Genomic DNA, 19,843 nt, shown 5'->3' on the forward strand with positions numbered 1-19,843 from the left:
AGCAGAGCCTACAGCAGCTTGCTGAGGAGTACCTGGGGCCTTGCCTGTGTCATCCCTGCTTAATGAGCCCAGTCCTCTTGGCACCGAAGGGCGCTCTGCCCCTGTAATTTGTGCATGCCCACGTCAGGACCAAGACACTTTAGAAGAAGAACAGTCTATGGACTGCTTTCTGCCTGCTCTCAGCAGATGAACGATGCAACAGCTGAACTCCACAAAACACCGAGTTTGAGAAGTAAGTTGGAAACAAATGAAGCTTTGCATTATTCTAGCTCTTTGCTCTCGCAGATCCTGAAGTGTGCACCAAGTTGCATTGCTGCTCCAGCTGTGTCCGGAGGGGACATACAGGAGGACTTCTGCAGCTTTCTAGCAGGGGTTTGAAGCCATAGCTGACCGTCAGCCCAGCCCTGCAGCACCAGCCCTCTCCCCTGCACTGGCTTTGCCCAACCCGGGAACCGAGCCGGCAGCCGGCAGGGGTGTTGGAGAAGGTGCGAGCACTGTGGTTATCTAGTCAGGCAGCTGCCTCGCCTCTGGCCTTCTTCATCTTGAGGAAACATCTTTTGCTCTGCACATACTGCAAAGCTGGAAGCCGCTGCATGTTTGTCAGTGAGATATTTTCCTAATGTCATTTCCCAAGCTGGTAGTATAATGTTTTTCCTTGCAGATAGATCATAACCTCAGGTGGAGCGCAACTTCAGACATAGGGATGTTTGTGAAAAAATTGGCATACTCTTCTGTCAAGCAACAGTTAAAAGAAAATCTGCAAAGGGATTAGCTGCCATACACTCTGGGGCTTGCTGACAGATGTCCTGAAAATCTGGAAATGTGTCGATCTATCTTTAAAGAGGGTTTTTTTGTTCTCCCTCCTTCTCCGTCTCCTCATCCCTCTGCCCAGGGCACACAAATGGGAATTCCTTCACATCCACGGGGCTGCCTGTGAACTGCCTTGGTGCCATCCGCGGACTGGCATACTGGTCCTGGGGTGCAATCTCGGCTGAGCTAGACCCAAAACCTCAGTCGAGTTACAGATGCCAGCTTCCCTGCAATGGCAGCACTGCTGCTTTGTGCCAGAGCAGTTCGATTTTCTCTCGGTTCCAACTGCAACCTCTCAGCTCATTTTAAAGGAGCTTAAATGTTGGCCATTAAATATAAATATCTTCTTTTTCCTCTGGGTGAAGCTGATGTTCAAAACTTTGCAGTGTAAATAAGGTCTGGAGAAAATGTTTTAGGCAATGTTTCAGTCAAACTAAATGGTTCTGGCCATTCCTCCATGCTTTAGCCCCGAGCTCTAGGTGCATCTCCTCTCCCTTTCACAATGTGGCAGAGGAGCTGTGACCTGATTGTGACCTTCCCCCAAGCACATCTTGGAGTAGCCAGAAGACCCTGAGTTCTGTGCGTTGTGTTGCTTGATCTTGGGCGAATCACATGGGACAAGTTTTTTTTAAAGTGCTTTCTGTTTCTGGATGGTTTGATTTCTGATTGCTCAATTTGAAACACTCAGGTGGCCTCTGAGAGGAGGGAGATGCGGATGCACACCCCCTCTCTGAGCGATACAGCCTTTTAAACTGTCCTCCAGCTCTGGCCGGAGTCGCTGCTCCCAGGGAGGGAGTCACTCCTGCAACTGCAGTTAAAAAAATCTCCCCCTCCTCTTTTTCCCCGTATCTAGTTTCCTCCCGTACAGGAAGGAAATCCCTCCTCCTGTCTTGCAGAGGAGTCAGGAGTCTCCTGCCTTGCTGAAAACAAGACAGGGACCTCCCTTGCTTGGTTGAGCCCAGTCCCCTTTTTGCTGTACTCTGTTACCATTAGCCATGCAGGTTACCCCCTGCTCCAAAATCTAAAGGCTGCAAGTCTGTCTTGGGCCTTGCTCCCTCCCCCGCCTGCTGACCAGAGGAGTGGGGTAAATACCCACTGGGTCTAGTACTTGGGGGCGTGCAGTGTTTTGTCCTGAAGAAGGACCGACATTCTTATTCCATAATGTAAATATGTTGCATTTCTGCCAAACTCCTTTTCTCTGAGGGCCGGACAATAGTCTAACTTCAGTCTTCATCTGTGGGTCACGGGAAGCGTATCGGGCAAGCAGCATGCTTGGAGTCTGGATGTTGACGTCGCTTTGCTTCCCTAGGGCAAAGGATGCAGCTCCCAGTCACAGCTGTTGTATTACAGCAGCCTCTGGCAGCCCAGAGGTCTGGGAGACATCTACGCCGATGGCCCTCGGCCACACAGCAGCCGCCCAGTCTCGCCCCTTGCCCAGGCTGCAGGCACCCGTGGGTTGTGCTTCTCCTGCTAGAAAAGGCAAGGCCGACGGGAAGCGCCTGCGACTTGGTATGAGCACGGAGCAGCTCAGCAAATGGCAGCATGCAGGATCATTTCCCCTTCACCCCGAGACCGTGCTGCCAGTGTCCAGCCTCTAACCCTGCCTGCCGAGCCGAACAACGGGGAAGCAAGCCCGAGCAGACTGCCGGCAGTGACTGAGCAACAAGAAAGACGGCGGTGTGGGTTGCGACCTAATGTGTATATCATCGGCATCGCTTGAGTCACACCCGTCTGCCTCCAGCTATTACAGCGATCCCATTGCCAAAGAGCAACCGCATGGCCCGACCAAAATGATGTGGCTGCTGCTAAGGATGGTGCTCCTGAATGACTCAGTTGTGCTGGGAGTACAAGGCAGCCCAGATCTGTCTTCCTGGAAAGCTGCTTCACAGTAACCTTGTGCTTGAAATGGTTTTGTCTTTGAGGTGACTGTGGTGTTTGTTCCCATTCAGCCACGTGAACAAACCACGCGGACGGACGTCCGCAGGGAGTCAGAGCCCCACCACGGGAGCTCGAAACGCTGGAGCCAAGCCTGCGGGAGGGCTGGCTGCCTCCCTAGGTTTGAGAAAGCCCTAGCCTCAGTTTCCCCACCGATGCAGGAGCGAGGCCAATGTTTTCCTCAAAAGGCCAGAGACTGTTTGTGAAGTCCCCTGAAGAAGGGCGCTCTCGTGAACGCCAACCTATTTTTATTATTGGGGTCAGGGAGGAGAACACGCGCAAAGGTGATGAAGCTTTTGAAACACAGGTTCCCATTAATAGTCTTTAGCACACACAGTTCTTATTCTAATCTAATTTGACTGGAATTGGATTAATCTTATAATGCTATAATGTCATTTCCATGGTCTTTTTATATTTTTATTGTTACCATGCATTAATGCAATACCCTGCAAGAGCTCTGAGAAGAGGATGTGAATGTTTAGAGAATCTCTGATAACATTTTTGCAGGGTATTTTTATGCTCCTGCTAGGCTCGTAACGCTGTGAAGTCACACAGTGCCTGGAAATAGCAAGAACGCACCCAAATTCATCTTGAATTATCTCGCGACAGGCTCCACTGGCAAAAGCAATGTATTCAGAGCCAAGAAACCAGAGGTCTGCTCCCGGCTTGTCCCTGACCTGTGCCGGGAGCTCACCTGCGTCATGCCAGTGTTTTCCTCCCCGTCTCTTCAGCTGGAGATTGAAATAATTTGTCCATATAGGAATGTAGTGGGTCCGTGGTCTATATCCCTTGCCATCTAGAAAAGCTTTCTTCTGCCACCAAGCTTTAATGCTTCCTTTTTATTAAGTTTATCCTGAAAAAATGCTTTTTCCTACCTGTGCCCTGTATGTCTTAATTTGCCTTTTTTTTTTCTTTTGCTAGCATTAGAGTAAACAATCTTTACCCTGCATCCATTTCAAGATGCTGGAAGTTTACTTCAAAGTAGCCCCATAGCGCTTGCTCCAAATACTCATGGGCTTGTCTGTGAGGACTTGTAATAGCAGACTGCACGTGAAAAACATTGAGCAAGTTGAGTGATATTACACTCGATGACGTTCCAGCCTTCAAATCACCTAAGAGAAAAGGCAAATAGACTGGTATTTTCTATCAACTCTTATCATCACCTCTGTTCCTTTTCCAAGTCTCACTTGAAGGCAGTCTTGATGTAATTAAAGCTTAAGGGCCAAAGCGTGAGTTTCATTTTCAGTGCAAATACAATGCTAACCCTTTCCCTCCCTCACGTCTCTGGTTATTCTGCTCTTTGGCTCCTCCGTTCAGGGAGCATGACAAAGCCGCAAATTAAACCTCCCACTCTGAAAATGGCACAGCTTAACATTATTAGCCTGCAGAAACAGAATTTGCTGGGTCACCAGGAGCTGGCTACCGACGCATCTGCCATGACAGCCATGGTGGGAAGCGAGTCCATATGGTAATACAGACAGCTTCTGACTTCTGCCGGGTACAGCTTCTAAGGACTTGGCATCTTTTATTAGACGGCTTGGGATTGTGCTGGTTTCTGCCTTTCTGGGGCACAGAAGGGTTGGGTTCCTGCATTTGCATCTCCAAGACTTCCTTGGGGACTCTGTGTGCAGGCAGAAGGGTCTCCTGCAAAGGGTCCTTGCAGGGTCGGCGCACTAGGAGGGTACCTCACTCTGCTATTGCTGTCACTCCTGGCCTCTTCTCTTATTTTTGTGAGCAAACAAGCACCTGGGGGTTTTAAGGACATTTGAACACCTGCGCCCTTGAGAAGGGCTTTCTCATTCATCTTTTATTTACAAACAACGTAAACCCCAGTCCCCAGTCTTGCCATATTTGTGCATTTCAGTGTTTCCTGGATGTAGTTTTGATGCACTTCTGCCGTTAACACGTGGTAGTGCCGATTACCTGGGCAGCATCCCAAGTGCAGCAGCGCCTGCACATGGGGAGGGCTCACATCTGGCAACCTGGCGTTAATACCGGCCCTGGATTCGGGTCTCGGTAGCAGCGCATCGCAGCGGGACGGTCACGAGTTGGTCGAAACTTGGAACGCCCGGCTGTTATTTCTGGTTTGCATGGGAACAAAAGGCAGCGTTTGTGCCGTTTCCCAAGAAGCCGGGTTTCCGAGGAGCGCCCGAGCACTCTCCTTCTCCCTTAAAACAAAGGAACCCGGTTCATCCCTGCGCTCTTCGCCGACCCCGGCCTCGCAGCCCCACGCCCGCCCTTCCAAAAGGCGGGCTGCGCGGCGCCGTCCCCGACGCCCGTCCCCGCAGCGCCCACACGCCGGGGGCACCCCCGGCCCCTGCCCGGCTCCGCGGCCGCGCAGCGCGCCCTGCCCGCCGCCCGGCAGCCGCCGCCGGGGGTGGGGGTGGGGGTGGGGGTGGGGGCGGCGGCGGGGCGGGCCGGGCCGGGCCGGGGCGGGCCGGGGGAGGAGTTTGGCGGCGCGGAGGAAGCGCCGGGCACCCCGCGGCGGCGGCGGCAGCGCCGAGCGGGCGGGCGGGCGGGCGGGCAGGTGAGGGCGGCGCGGGCCGGGGCACGCCGGGGGCGCGGCGCCCCGCTTATATTTATAACTTTTGGGCGTGGGGTCTTTTTGTTGTTGCTTCGTGCCCCCCCCTTGCCCGCGTTTTTGCTCCCGCGCCGTGGACGAGGCGGTTTCTCCCTTGCCGCCTGCCTCTCCCCCAGGAGCCGGCGGCGCAGAGCGGCGGCGGGGAGCGGAGCGGAGCGGCGGGGAGGGGAGGGGAGGCGCGGCGGCCGCCCCGCTGCGGGGGCGATGCCCCCGCCTGCCTTGGCGCCTCCCCGTGCCGGCCCCGCCGCCTTCCCTTTGTGCCGCCGGGCCCGGCGCAACGCCTGCCCCGGGAGCCGGCGCCCCGCGGCGCCCCGCGGCGGGAGGTAAGGGCGGCCGCCGCCCCGCGCCCCGGCAGCCATGCGGACCCTGCGGCCGCAGCTGGCCTCCCTGCTCCTCCTCGGTAAGTGCCGGTCGCCGGCGGGACGGGGCGGGACAGGACGGGGGTCCCCCGGGCGGGGCGGGACGGGACGGGACCCCCGGCGGGTGCCCTCCCTCGCAGGGCTTCCGGGAGGGTCACCCCTGCCGAAAACACCCAGCGCCTCCCCTCAGGAGTTGTCACTGCCCGCGCTGTCCCTGCGGGCGGAGGGGGGAGAGGGAAAAACAGATATATCTCTCCGTAAAAAATAACTCGGGGTTCGTCTCCACCTGCAATGCCTCGGTGACCGTCCTCGCCGAGCCCCGGGGCGCGGCGCGGGGTCCGGAGCGGGCGTAGGAGCGGAGGGGACGGGACGGGCATCTCCTCCGCGCCGGGCTCCGGGATCAACTGGGGGCAGCGAGCGGCCGGCCAGGGGCTGCTCCGTGCTGGGCTCGGGGGACGGCTCGGAGGCGAATCGTGAGGGTAGGGAGTTACGGGTCGGTGTTGAGCTTGCACAATGACGGCAGAGAAGATGCCTGGGGAAAGGTAGGCTGCAGAAACAAAGTCGTCTTCTTGGCTCTGGAAGAGTACGTTGGAACGTGGAGGGAAGGCAGTCCCTGCTCTCGTAAAATGCAATTTGATTGCTTTGTGCTGTCTCTCCAAACTCCTCCTGTAGTCCCTTGTTCTCTTCCTGCCTGCGTTTTGTACCCTGTGAACCGTTAAACGTGTGGTTTTGTCCCATCCCACAAGTGCCTGCCCAGGGGCTGACTGTGCGCAGCTCTCTGAAGTCCTTCGGGATCCCGTCGCTGGGTGAGAGATGCTGTAGCCATGCAAGATCCCTTCCTACAAATTTGGGAAAAGCAGAATACGAGACAATTAAAATGCCTCTTACGTTTTTTGCAGCAGCCCATGTGCCTGGCTTAGTACTGATGAGTTGATAGGAACGTTTGTGGAAAATACGGCATGCCACCCTCACGCTGCTTTCTGCCTGTGTATGTACAGAGCAACCTTGGAGTTGTTTTGATTTGCCTTTTCATTGGTAAGATTTTCTGCTGGCATTAATGCTATTGAGGGAAGAAGCAGCAAGGCTGACAATTTTACTGTCTTGAGAATTGTCGCATACCTGCTCTGCCAATTTGGAAACAGCATCTTTACTTGAATTGCAGTCGTGCCTCCATGCCTCTAATTTGCGTGTGCATGTGGTTTTTCGTGCTCTCTGTCTGTCTTTAGGAAAGAGGAAGGGAGATGACTCTTTGAAATGGCTTTGGAGAGGGTTCAAACTTCCCTTAACCAGTAGCTTTCTTCCTTGGGTTCCCTGAAAAAAACCACCTTAAAGCTAAGTTTATCCAGGGTGACTTTGCTCCGCGACTACAGGCAGTCTGTCGTAGCCTGCAAGATGGGTGTAGATGAATGGCAATCGCTTGCTGCCGTGGCTTCGCACGCTCAGTCTCTCCGGTTAAAGAACAATAACACCATTCTGGATTAAGTCTTCCTAATATGGAGCGAGCGAGCGGTCGGTTGCTTGCACGCCGCTCTGAAGCGCGCCTGGCTGATGCGGCGGCATAGCAGCAGAGGGCATCGTCTTTCCGAAGGCTTCCCGCAGCAGTACAGAAGTGGGACCTGCCAGGCCTGCACTGTACACCCCGTGTCGGTGCTAACCCGGTGCCTGGCCGGCTGCCAAGGCCGCCCCGACTCTCTGCTTTGCAGGAACTGGCTTTCTGGGTTTGAGCTAAAACTGGCTCTAACGTGCCTTCGCCCTCCCCAGGGGGATGAGCTGCGAGGTATCTTCCATCGCCTGGAGAATCGGTTGCTTTTCGATGGTCCCCAAATCCCATGGATGTATCTAGTTTGTAAAATCATTGTACTGGCCTCCTTGCGTTAAATGTGAGGCTGTTTTTAAAGGTAGAAAGCGTACTATGTGTATGCCTGGACTTAGTTTTCTCTTGGTGTTTTTCACCTGGATTTCTTTAGACAGTTGATCTGCACTTGCCCAGCTGCTGGTTTTAACAAAACTGGGGATGTGCGACTGTGCCTCAAAGCCTCAAGTTGCACAAAAGTGCTTTAAGTTGCTGTTTGTAAAACTGAGACGTCCTTTGACTTAGTGGGGAAGAGGCTGGGGTAAAAAGCCTTATTTCATAACATAAATCTGACTGGCTAGAGAAAGACTTTTGCTTTCTGAACAAGTAATGTTAATGCTAGAATATATGGATAAGGTACTATGGGTTGAGTATGCAGAAAAAGAAATGCAAGTCAATTTTTTCCTTATCCTTTTGCAAACTCATTAGAATTGCTGAAGGAGTAATCGTGGTTATGGAAAGAGCTGGTGGATGATTTAATGTAACATACCAAGCATTAACTAGCTACCAGAATCAGAGTAACTGCAAAACCAGGGTTTGAAAACCCACATCTGGCATGTGGGTGTACATTTGTAGATCTCTGCTGTTTTTTCCCCTCTTGCTGCAGTGTTTGTTACAGGGTTCTTTAAACAAGTGGCACTTCATCACAGCAAGTACAAAATGGGAAAATAGAGCAAGTGCTGTAAATAATCCTCATGCAGCGATGAGACCATTAATACTTGTGCCAGCCAGTGCTAATCCTATGTGTAGTTGCAAGATTTACCTTCTTATTTGCAGGGATGCAAAGTCTGATACTCCTCATATTTATAGTGTAATATATAGGAAACACAATGGGCTGCTGGGGAATGCTGAATTCATTCATGCCAGTGACTGGTTTATGAATAGTTCTGCTTTGAGTCTCCTGCAGTCTCCAGAATACCACCTGTGAATGCAATTTACAGCTCTTTGTGTTCAAACATTGCATATGTATATACGTATATAGACTCATTACCCTCTTCCTCTCTCTATTCATGCATAGTAATTGGTGATTTATTTGCGATTCCTAGAGGGGAGTAGAGCCTGCGTAAGGTCTTGAAATTGCAGCTCACTTGAGTGAAATAACGATGCAGAGGTGACTCTTGGAGGAAGAAGGGATGATCTTGAAGGCCTGTCTCCCGGAGGGGAAGGGGTGCTGGCTGGGGAGAAGCAGTGTGCTGTTGACTGCCGCTCAAGTGCTCTGCTATCGCTCAAGTGCTCTGCTATCGCTCAAGTGCTCTGCTATCGCTCAAGTGCTCTGCTATCGCTCCCTCCTGGGCTTCTGCTGCCTGCCCGGGCGCAGGGGTTGGAGGGGGACAGTGGCTGAAGCACAAGCCTAGATGTGCTAGAGCTGAAGGCTGCTTGGCTGGAGGGGGACAGACGGAGAAAACTGCAGAGTGGGTGTTTGCACACACAGGGTTTCGGGTTGTTTTTGTTTACCGAAGCTAGCGGCCCAGGAGTGTTGCTGGCGCCTCATCTGCTCCTCGATGCATTGTTAGCAACGGTGGCCAAGATCGTGCTTTCTCCATCTGCGTCTGCCCGAAGTGCTCTGCCGCGAGCTTCGTTTTGCACGCCGATTGAGCTGCCGTCACCCCTATGTTTGCTGCCTTTAGACCATGGTGTGCGGTGCCAGACCCGGACCAATCCTGTGTGTGCTGGGGTGGGCTGTGGCTCTGCTTCTTTTGGGGAACATGTTGGATGGGGGCTCTGCAGATGGCCCTGGCTGTTGCCTCATTTCTGCATGTGTTTCAGCCGGCTCTCTGGGTTGCCCGAGTGTGGTGGGAGGCTGCCGCGGCCGTCGGTGCCAGGCTGGCAGGCTCCGCTCTTGCACATCCCCAGATGTAATTCTTCACGGGGAGACTCCCTCCCTGCAGTCTTGGCCAGACTGCCTGACATCCTGAGGCTCCTGCAAATCCTGTTTATTTCCACAGGAGGTTTTGGTTTTTGCAAATTGTCGTCTTTTAGTTGACCTTCCGTCAAGTTAGCTGCCTTTATTAAAGGAGTTTTTATTGTAAATCGAATGTGTACTTGGAACACTTTTACCAGGCCCATTATATAAGGTGAAAGGCAGAATAAACAGCCCTGCAGACCCACGGGGAGTGGGGTGGGAGAGAGAGGGTCACAGGGAGCTTGGGAAGGAGAGCATCGCTTCTGTGTTGGGAGGCTTATTGAATTTTTTTCGACCAGGAAGCTGCTTTTTTTATTTTATTTTGAAGTTCATCCTTTCGGTGTATCTTGGCTTCTTTCTTACCCCTACAAAATCAGTCATGGATTCAGCCATTGTTCTAAAGGTTATACAGTCTAGTGTGAAGCCAGAGGTGTTTTAGTTGCTTTAACTCTGACGAATCAGTGTTACAACCTGAAAGAGTGCTCCTCGCTGTCTGATAGTTAGCAATCTGCAGACCCTGCCCAGAAGCTTACAGCACCAGGAAAATTGCCTGAAAGGAAGGGGGAAGCTTTTCAAGCACAATTGGGTTTTCTTCTTGTTGCTAGGGATCTTCTGCTCGTGATTTGACGTTGCCTGCCGGTATCAAGGGCGTTTAGGCCCTCCAGCCAGTGTCTGGAAAACTGCAGTATTGTGATTTGCCTCTGGCTTTTAAGTTGCTAAATACTCCTTAATGATAACCTGCTAAATTGGTTGCGACTCCGTTTTTATATTGGCATCTCTTTCCTAGTCATATAAAATCCTCTTAAGGAATAGTTCTCTGGTTAAATGTTAGGAGACGTTTAGCGTCTGTTTCTTATCAGCTATGGAGAGACTAAATCAGAGCCTTTCTCGACAAAGTGGGGTTTGATCAAATTGCAAGGCAAAGAAATTGGATCTGCAGCTGCCTTTGGTGGATCTAGGACGTCTGCGGGCATATATGTCATTTCCAGCTATAACCTGTTGCTCACCCTGTCTCCATCAGCGTACTAAGAACATGTTTCTAATGATGTATGTTAGTAAGCTTTTTGTCGTTAGGAGGTTTAATTGGCAAATGGCAATGAGACAAGAGGAAATCTTGTCTTTCTAGCTGCTGCTAAAGTCACATTTCAATAAGTAATTGAATGTGAGCACAAAACCAAACCATCTCGGCTAAGTGATGGGAAGCTTTTCTTGAAAAGGGAGAGGCTTTGACACTCAGGACTTGTGCTATTGCTGCATGGTACTTGCACAAACACTAAAAAGCAGCGCTGCTCCTGAAGGGAGTTGTTCTAGGCTGGTTTCTGCCTGGCGTGGGGAGGGGAGGGTGCAGGCCAGGGTGCTCACGTGAGGAACTGGTTCGAGGGACTTGCTTGGATTGAAAAGTAACTCGGCAAAACCAGTAAATACATAGAGGGACTGGGGAGCTTGTCTGACTTCAAAGGAGATCTGTTTTTCATGTGGTCCTGCAGATGTTTATGGGGGCCCAAGGCAAGGGGGGTACTGCAGAGGCAATGGCTAAAGGGCATGCTGGATTCATTTGGCTGGGTTACCCCAGTTTGCTGTTCATGCACCAGGGCCTCGGTACCATGGGTCCAGGGTGTGCGACCAGTTGCTCAGCCCTGCCGAACGGGTGAGGTGAGTCCAGTGCTTGACCACAGCCACTCTTAACTGTTACCGGCTCCTGACAGAGGCTGCCTGCTCTGCCCTGCATAGTGTTTAATCTGCAGTTTCTGGTTGAAGCCACTGCCTGTACCCTCCTATGGCTCCTCCTTTCTGATTTTACTCTGCTGGTGGTGGTTCCTTGGTGTTTCCAGGTCCATTTCCCATTCTTTGTTGGGCGATGGTCCACAGGGAAGGAAGACGTGGCCCACTGTTAAGTGGAGGAGTGGGGAAAAGAGGAGCCAAGGGAAAGCACTAGGAGGAGAAGGAAGGTGAAGAACCCAACTGATAAGAAAAATAGATAAGAACGGGCTCTGGAGGATGGATCCTACCAAATGCTGGGCCTTCCACCACACCCATAGCTTTTACAGCATCAAAGACTCCTGAGTACAAAAGAAACTGAGATAGTGAGGATCCATCTGTATTTGGCCTCTTGTTCCTGAACAGTGTACTTACCACTGTTCTTGGCTGACTTCTCCTTTCCTACCAAGCTATTGATCCCATTTGGGACTCGAAAAATCATCTAGCGCTTCTCCTGTCTCTTCTGATCTTGGAAGCCGTAAGACTTTGCCAGTCAGGAAGGGCTGAGGCTGCTGCTGAAGTGCAGGAATAAGGAGATTCCTGTGCAGTTTCTGGCAACAAAGTTGGCTCTGTCGGAACAGTAGAATCCATCCGAATCCAGAGCATATGTCACAAAGCAACTGCATGGCCATTAGCACTGTCGAGCGTTACTCTAATGCCGATTGTTTGGTTTGGTGTTCTGGGTTTTGCTTTTCTGGCCGTTGCAGAACAGCTCATCAGAGGGTGACGTGGCTGGAGGTGGTTTTGATGTACAGCTGTTGTGGCACTGCTAAGTTTTGTTTTAACTAGTGGCGTGGGTCTGGAATTGGTGTTGTTCGCCCGGGGTTCCCTGCTCTGCACACAAAAACGGATAGCTTTGCTTCCTGGCAAATGAGTTCCCCTCTGGAGTTGTTATGATTACAGGGGAATAGCAGGGAATGGGTGATGCATCTGGGTTTTTGGGGATTTTTTTTGTTTGCTTTCTTGGTGGTTGTGTTTCCCCCCCTGCTTCATCCCTGATCTCTCTGCCTGAGGCATGCTGTCATTTTTATGGCTTTTGGGCTTTGTATGGAAGTTGATAAGCTTGTTAAAGGGAGCTGGGAGCATGGGGTGAGGTAGATACATTCTTCTATGGACTCTGTAGCACTAGAAGTCTGTCCGGCGTCTGAGAGGAGCTCAGCAGTGACCCAGGCTGCTGTGTGAAACGGATGGTTTCTAAGGCCTTTAGAGAACAGGACGCTTGAAGATGAGATGAGCTTGAAGATGAAGATGAGCCCCAAAAAAGCAAAAAGGTTTCTGTTTGCCTCTCTGGGGAAGAAGAGCTTTGATCTCTCATTAGAGTGTGGGTATCACGATTCGGCTGCTTAGATAAATTGAGATTTTGACTTGGATGAATCTTTCTGTCTCCATTCAGCACCATCACCAGGGACACAGAAATCTGCCCAGGTTTCTCCAAATCTCTCAAAGTGGAGCTGGACCTTGAGTAAGAGCCACAGGAGAAAGCAGGTGCTTGTTGCTAGAAGTCATCCAGAAGCTCTTTACTCTGGAAAACCGTACTGCTGGAATCTGGTACTTATTAACTCCAGTTACCCAGTACCTAGGATCTAGCCAAAGGACCGTGGCTGGCTGCCAGGCTGAAATTACCAACCTGGGTGTCAGGCCTTCTTGGTTCCTTCTTGCTAGCTTGAAATAGGAGCTCCCAATGAGTGTGTGTGCCAGCCTTTCTTCTTACGGCTTTGTAAAGTGTTCAAGGTAATTACAGTGCTTACTAATATTTATTCCCTTCTAAGCAATTATCTGGATGCATTTATCTCCGGTGTGCTTTCAAAGTACTCTGCCCCCTCTCACCATATCATTTCATCTCCCTGGCTCAGTGCTTTCTGCTCCCTCCCTTCTCAATACAATTCTTGGTCATCAGCTTCCTCCACCTCCTGAATATGCTGTTAAGCTTTGCTTTCCTCTGCTGGAGGTTCCCATACTCCGTCTTCCTACTCTGCTGTCTAATCCCGTTATGGAGGAGGGATGTTTGCTCTGTCTTGCAGGGGATGATTGCTTAACCACCCTGCCAGGTGCTAAGGCGCTTTGCAGTGAAGGGCATGGATACCAAGAGAAACTGGGCTGGCATCGTGCCGTCTCCCAGCTTTCTGCTGACTGCTTGTGGCCTGCAGACAATATCTTAAGAGCTCCTGCTGAAGGGTTTGACCTTTATGCCTGCAGTGTTATCCGGCGCCTACAGCAGAAGTCACAGCGTGCAAATTCCAGTGCTTCATTCTGACTTGTGATATAATTGTAGGCAAGTTGCTCTGTCTCTGCTCTTGGTTCCTTGAAGTAGAGAGAGTGGCTTAAAAGGTGTCATGGGATTTTTTTTTTTTGAGGAAAAGTGCAGTGTTAGGGCTGAGGTTTTGCTTCCTGTCATTAAGCAAGCAGGCTGCTTTTTCTTATACATGTTGGGAGCGTAGCATGGAAGAGTTGTTATGCCCTGATTGATTTCACTCGTGGTGTTAGGAAAATAAGAAAATTGATTTTTACTTTGAGCTCTATGGTGTTACTTACCTGCACAAGCTCTCTTGCTTATCCCATGTGAATGGGACCAGCCTCTCCTTGCCACCCCATTACGCTCGTGGGGCATAGCCCACGTGAGTGTAACTTGGAGCTGCTGTGATTCATTCTGGCCATCAGTGTTACAGCGGCACAGTTAGTCCGTGGGTCACTGGCATGTAAGGAGCTGTTATGTCTAATCAGTCCCATGCCATGAGCTAGCAGGCAGTTAAATCTAATCCAGGGTGTGTAGCTGCCAAATGCTTTAAATCACCAAGCACTTGCTCCTTTCTGCTGTAAATAAAGCGGACTTGAACAAGATCAGCTTCAGGTGCCCTGCCTGCTAGCAGGGATCAGAGTTCAGTCTCGGATGCCTGTACTGCAGAGGGGCAGAGGTTGTCCGGAGTCTGAAGGGCAGCAAGGTGGGTGTAAATCTACCTGCTCATCTTCATATGTAGATACCAAACCACCTTCCTTTTTCTCATCTTGCATTGCTCGTTCTCCCATCTCCTTCCCCTTGCTTGGATGTAAGGAGAGGTGTGTTCAGAGGTGGCCTCTCATGTACTGCCATCGTCATTAGAGTATAGAGGGACCCTGTCTGCGTTCTTGCATGTGTTTAAGTCTTGCCTGAGATACCTAGTTTTGTTTTGTTCTTAACTGTTTCTGCTGCTCTTGCACCCCATCCCCTCCTCTTGAATTTTCCACTTGTGCCTGCAGGGTCCCTCTGCAGCTGCAGGTTCACCCCTTTCCCCTCCATAGCGAGAGCTCTCCTATGATGTGCTTGGACGTACACCTCCTTCCGCTGCTGAAGGTGGGAGAGGTGAGGCTAAAAACTTGCTTCCACTGCAGCTTCCTCTGCCTTTGTGGGGCAAGTCATGGGAGATCATCCCATTTATCTTTTAAATGGAGTAACTTTGCAAAAGTAAAGGATGAAGACTGCCAGTTACTATGCACACAGATCTGCCGTTGGTTTGGTTTGGCTTGGGTGCTCCCAGGGAGCTTGGCAGGGGACCCTTGCTACCATGTGAAGGAAGGGCAGCTCTTACTGCAGCGGTTATTCGGATTTGTGCCTGGCCCTGGTGCTTGGGCTGACTTTTTTTTTTTCAGCCTTTGCAGGGGAGAAGGTGGCAGTGAATGTGTGGTGGGAAGGAGGTTGGTTTCCTCCTGGCAGAAAGGGGGAGGCCATGTGAGACCACCCTGAGCTGCATGGGGTCATGTAGGGTGGGCGAGGGGTTGGTCTCGGAGAGGTCTATTGCCTCTTCTCGGAGGCCTGCCCATGCTGGGCTGGTGCCACCCTACTTCTGGCTCTCACTGGGATCACAAAGCTGTGTAGTTCAGTCTGACCGCATCTTTTGGCTGGCTTGTTTTGGAGGGATGAGAGAGGTGAGCATGAGGGAAGATTTACTGTGTGTCAAATACCTAATAGCTGCTCTAGCAGATCCACTGGGATACGTTACTAAAAGCATCCTAATGATCTGGATGTAATGGGTTTGAGCCTTGGAAACCTGCTTGCTGGGAAGGGCAGCCCAGGGCTTTGTGCTCGGCTCCTGGAGAAGGAGGGCTGGGTTTCCGGCAGGGATCGGGGCAGGCAGCAGGAGCCAGCTCTTTGGGGTGCCAGCAGGTACCCATCCCTCTGTGAGAAGGAGCCATACGCAGGGCTCTGGCGTAGCAGAGGAATGACTTGGGAGGCTTGGCCAAGCACCAACTACCGCTGTTACCTCGGAAATGTAGATTGCCAGCGATTGCAGCTGTGTGGAGGCCAACTAAGTCCCTAAAGAGATGTAATCTGAGGAAAGGGTAATTTTCTTTAGAGAGACATCTGGGTGTTGGTGGAAGAGAGGGAGATGCACAGAGGAGCGTGGCCATAGCTGAGGCCAGCAGCCTGGCCGCTGGCAGCACGTGGGAGGGAGAGGTGCTGGGGGATGTGGCTCGCACCCCAGCTGCAGGAGCTGTATGTGGCTCTGCTGCTCCCATTTCTTCTAACCACTGCTGCTCCTGAGGTAGCAGCATCTAGCCTTCTCCTCCTCCAAGCACTGGCGGTGGCCTGGAAAAGAGGCGAGCCATTTCTCACCTGCAGAAATGATGGAAGCAAGGGTTGCATGAGAAGGGAGGGTTCGTCAGTCCTGGAAGATGCCAGTGGAGCCGTGAAGACCCCCGAGATAGGTGGGGATGATGAGGAAGGGATAGAAATGAGGGTGGGAGACAGCAGGAATCTAGTTTTCCAGTGGATGGATGGATGTAAAAGAAATGCACATATGTGATCGTAAAAGTGCTGCAGTAGAGGTTCTCTGTAGTTATCAGCAGCAGTAGGTGATCAGCATCAGTTTCTAAATCGTTCTCCGTACGTGGATGCGAGTCTTGAGTGTGGGTAGGGTGAAGCAAGGCTTCTGGGGAAGTATGCTAGTGGGAGGCCAAAAATAAATTATCAAAAGAAAGAATTGAGAAATTAACAAAGCTAAACGGATGTATGCAGCTCTAAGAAAAGGGTGTCATATTTGAAAGCATATTTTTGAAAATCCATTTGCTTAGTCATCTTACAGATAATTTCGCTATTTTTACCTTCCTTGCTCTGATGACACTTTGCTGTCTATATAATGGGTTTAGCATCCGCATTCTTTTCTAGCGTACAGGGAAAATGTATCTGCTAATTTTGAGTTGGTTTTGTAGAACTACTATACCTCTTGGCTGTGAAATAAGTAAAATACTGTTTTTAAAACTATTTTAAGGAGCATAGCTGGCATTATTTCCCTTCTAATCCTTTTTTTAACCCATCTCCCATGTCTGCAATCAAATTTGAATAGAGACTATATTCCCTTGCTGTTTCAAGTGTAATAAAGACTGTGCCCTCAACTCCCCCAAACAGAAAAGTAGTGATGTTTGGGTTCAGCACAGTAATCTACTGGGGAATGAATACAAGATCAAGGGCATTTGCAGATTTTTATTTCTTTGTGTTTGCAGGGGCTGTGGCATTGCTAGCAGGTTGCTCGCAAATGGTGGCTTAGATTACCTCTCTTGCAGGCAGCAAGATTTGCATCTTGCCATTCCTGTTTGATCTGCAAGTGGTGATGAGAGCTGTATACTGGAATTCAGATTTTCTGAGTAGCAGTCTGCAGTCATTAGGGCAGTGCTTAGACCCCAGAGGCTTTTTCTGTGTTTTCATCCTGTTTCAGTAACTGTGTCTCTTGTTATCTTGTTCCTGAATATTTTCTCTTGTAAGAGGAGACTGTTTGTTGCAGCTGTTAAACCTCAAATGTCTTGAATCTCCCTTAGGGAAGAGGAGGAAGAGTTCCTGAGGTTTCTGCGTAAGTAGTCTATAGAAACACCTACATCTCTTTCCCAAGTATACAGCCAGGAGGTATTATTGGTGCTGTCCTAACCAGCTGATGGATTCTGGCTGGTTCAGCCTGCGATTCCTTCCTCTCGCTCACTTGCTCTGTTGCAGGGGTTTAGTAAGGGAGCTGGAGTTTCTTTCTTCTTTGGTATGGAATGGTACTGGGTGCCTCTGGTTGTTTTTGTCGGAGCAGCGTAGCTAGGAGGTGTCAAAGGAAATTAGGGATGTTTGTTCGGTCTCCTGGCTGGAAAGAACCATGCGGGTTTTAGTGAAATGTGCATTGAATAAACACTGGGTAAATCTCCTAGGATGAGCACCGCCTGGAAGCTGGTGTTGGGAGCTGTGCTTATCTTCAGGGCAGGATTTTAAAAAAACGTTTGTATGAGAAGAGTTTTGTGCCCTGTGTTTGGTTCCCATCGGTTCAGTGATTTGTAATGTTCCTCCATATGTTCCCTTTAAAGCCAGCCGGCCAACTTCAGGAGAGGATTATCCAAGTAAAATTCTCCAAAGCCTATATTGCCGTTGGAGTTCCTTCTTTCCCTCGCTTTCACGGTGCCGGTGGCTAACCCGGGTCCAGGGGTGACCCATTGCCGTACTAACGTGCTGGGGTCAACCCCTGGGCTTGCCGGAGCCCCTCGGTCCTGCCTTGGGAGACAGGTTGAGCCCCATTCATGCCGCTTTGCTGGGCGGCAGCAGACAAGCGGGCCTGGCCCCAGCAGAGAGCTGTGAGGCGGGAGCCACGTCGGAGCTGCCAGCACCCCTTGTCAGCAGCTCTGTCCCAGGGGGAGGCAACTTGGTGCCTTCCCCCTCATGGCCTGGCCTGAGACAGAAATCTGAGGCAATGTGTGCCACAGTCCTGTTGTTCCCGCTGCCTTCTCGGGTCGTCCTCCCTCCTCATGGGGAGACCCGGGGGATGCTGAGGTGGCAGGAAGCCCTGGCAGGAGGGAGTGGCAGGTTCCCCGGGGCCTGGCGGGGAGCAGGCAGCTGCAGGGGGCCTGGGGGCACCCCTCAGCCCGGGATGGCCGTGGCTGTGGGTGCTGGGGGTGGCTTTTGCGTGCCTTGGGACACTGACCAGGAGCAGCCACACACCAGTGGTGCCCCGGTCTTGCCTTGTGAGCTTATGTATGGCATTTAATTTTGCCTCCGTGTCTGGAGGTGGTATTTCATAGCTGCCGCGGGCAGCTACTCGGGAAGTTGTGCTAGTGGGTGCTTAAATGCAACCAGTGTCAATCCTCACCACTTGCAGTCTGCTGTGGTAAACTGAGGAGGGCAGATGGCAGCAGCAGCTCCGTTGGGCTTGCTCTTCCCAGCTTCCTGGCCCTGCCTGCCTCTCCCTCCCTCCCTCCCTTCCACCTGTCCTTGCGCTGGTCTCCTCCAGCTCTGTCAGTCCCCGACAGGTCTGGAGCCTTTGTGGCGTTTTGGTGCAGTCGCTGTATCTGTTCAACTTAGATCAGTCAGTCACTGTTAAGGCTTATAATCAGTGTAAAATCTCTGGGGTGCAGCTATTTACAGGAGGAAAAAAAAAAACAAACCACCCTTCCAGACTTGCATCAAACAAGAGTTTTATTCTCATTAATTGAATTCCTCTAGAGTCTGATAACTTAGGCATGTTGAAATCAGATAAATAAAAAGCCTCCCTCCCTGGTAGCTACGTAAGCCTTTCCTTAACTCCCTGATCAGAGGGGACTAGGCTCTGCTAAGTAAGTAGCTGAAGATCAAAACTTCTGCATACGTCTGCTCATCGGGGAGTGTAGGCAGGAGGACAACCAGTGTGTTGTATCGGCAGAGGAAGGGTTTACCTCCCCCTTTCCTTTTCTCAGTTGATTGGGAAAGATTTTTTTGTTTAGTGACAAATGCTGTTTAGTCACCCTCAGACGCGTAGTCTGTGTCTAGAAGCTGGGACTGTGCTTTCTTCCAGACCTTCAGATAAACCTGTAGCCCTACAAAGGGGCAAGTCTGCTCTTGCTGAAATCGGGGTGTATCGCCTTTGGAGCATCTCTCAGGCCGCGCTGCCCCATCTCGTCATGTGGGTGCCGAGACGCGTCGCTCTGGGAGGCAGGAGGGCGTTTGGACTTGGGCCCGAGGTGTGGTGTTGCTGAGCTGATGCTGTAATCCTGAAAAAAAATCCAACTTGCAGCTTTTTCCAGACTCCATACATCAAGTGAGACTTGCGGTCATTAAGGTCGTGTCCCTTTCTCCATCGCATCTCTTGTGTGTAGTTCTTGTCTCGGTGCCGAAGGCTGGGGCCCCTCTCATTCAGCAAATGCTGCTGGCTAGTCCAGGGTCCTTCCTCCCTGTGCCTGGGTCACCCACATGCCATAACGAGGTACCTGGCTTGCCAGCCGGGCTTTTGCTTGTCTTGGTTTTCAGCCAACACCGCTCTCCCCCTTTGGGGTCTTTCTGCTTTCCCCTTCTTCTGCCACCCCTGGTGCCACCTTTCTTCTTGCACCCCGGACTTGGATTTCCCCCACTCCTCTTCCTTTGTCAGTATTTGTGTCCCATAGCTGTTTACACCACCGACACAGCAGCATCTGCCCCCACCCCCGGGACACTTTTTCCACCCTCTCTCCCGTCTCCCGGCCCCACCATCTGCTGCCTCTGCTCCTGCAGTCGTGCAGCGGCCTGCCGCCGGCATGAGTCCCCCGACCGCGCCGACCTACCCGTCTCGGAGAGTGCTCAGCTCCTTCCCTCTGCCTTGTTCTTCATAAACGCTTTTACTTCTCCTGCTTCACTGAATACTGCTAATGGTACTTTCCCCCCTCAGTTTGGATAGCCCCTTCTCCACCTTCAGATTTGC

General features: G+C 51.4%; 1 protein-coding gene across 2 annotated transcripts in view; it reads left to right on the forward strand.

Moving 5' to 3' along the window:
- The first annotated feature begins 5,270 nt into the window (after positions 1-5,270).
- The window catches only part of IGSF3 (immunoglobulin superfamily member 3), a 102,048-nt gene continuing 87,475 nt past the window's right edge, over positions 5,271-19,843 (forward strand). For both annotated transcript variants that reach the window (XM_072885676.1, XM_072885685.1), the window contains exon 1: positions 5,271-5,726. In XM_072885676.1, coding sequence (XP_072741777.1) covers positions 5,684-5,726 — 43 coding nt within the window. In that variant the 5' untranslated portion in view covers positions 5,271-5,683. The remainder of the gene's footprint in view (positions 5,727-19,843) is intronic.

The sequence above is a fragment of the Ciconia boyciana genome, chromosome 1 (assembly GCF_034638445.1).
Source record: "Ciconia boyciana chromosome 1, ASM3463844v1, whole genome shotgun sequence".
Lineage (NCBI taxonomy): Eukaryota > Metazoa > Chordata > Aves > Ciconiiformes > Ciconiidae > Ciconia > Ciconia boyciana.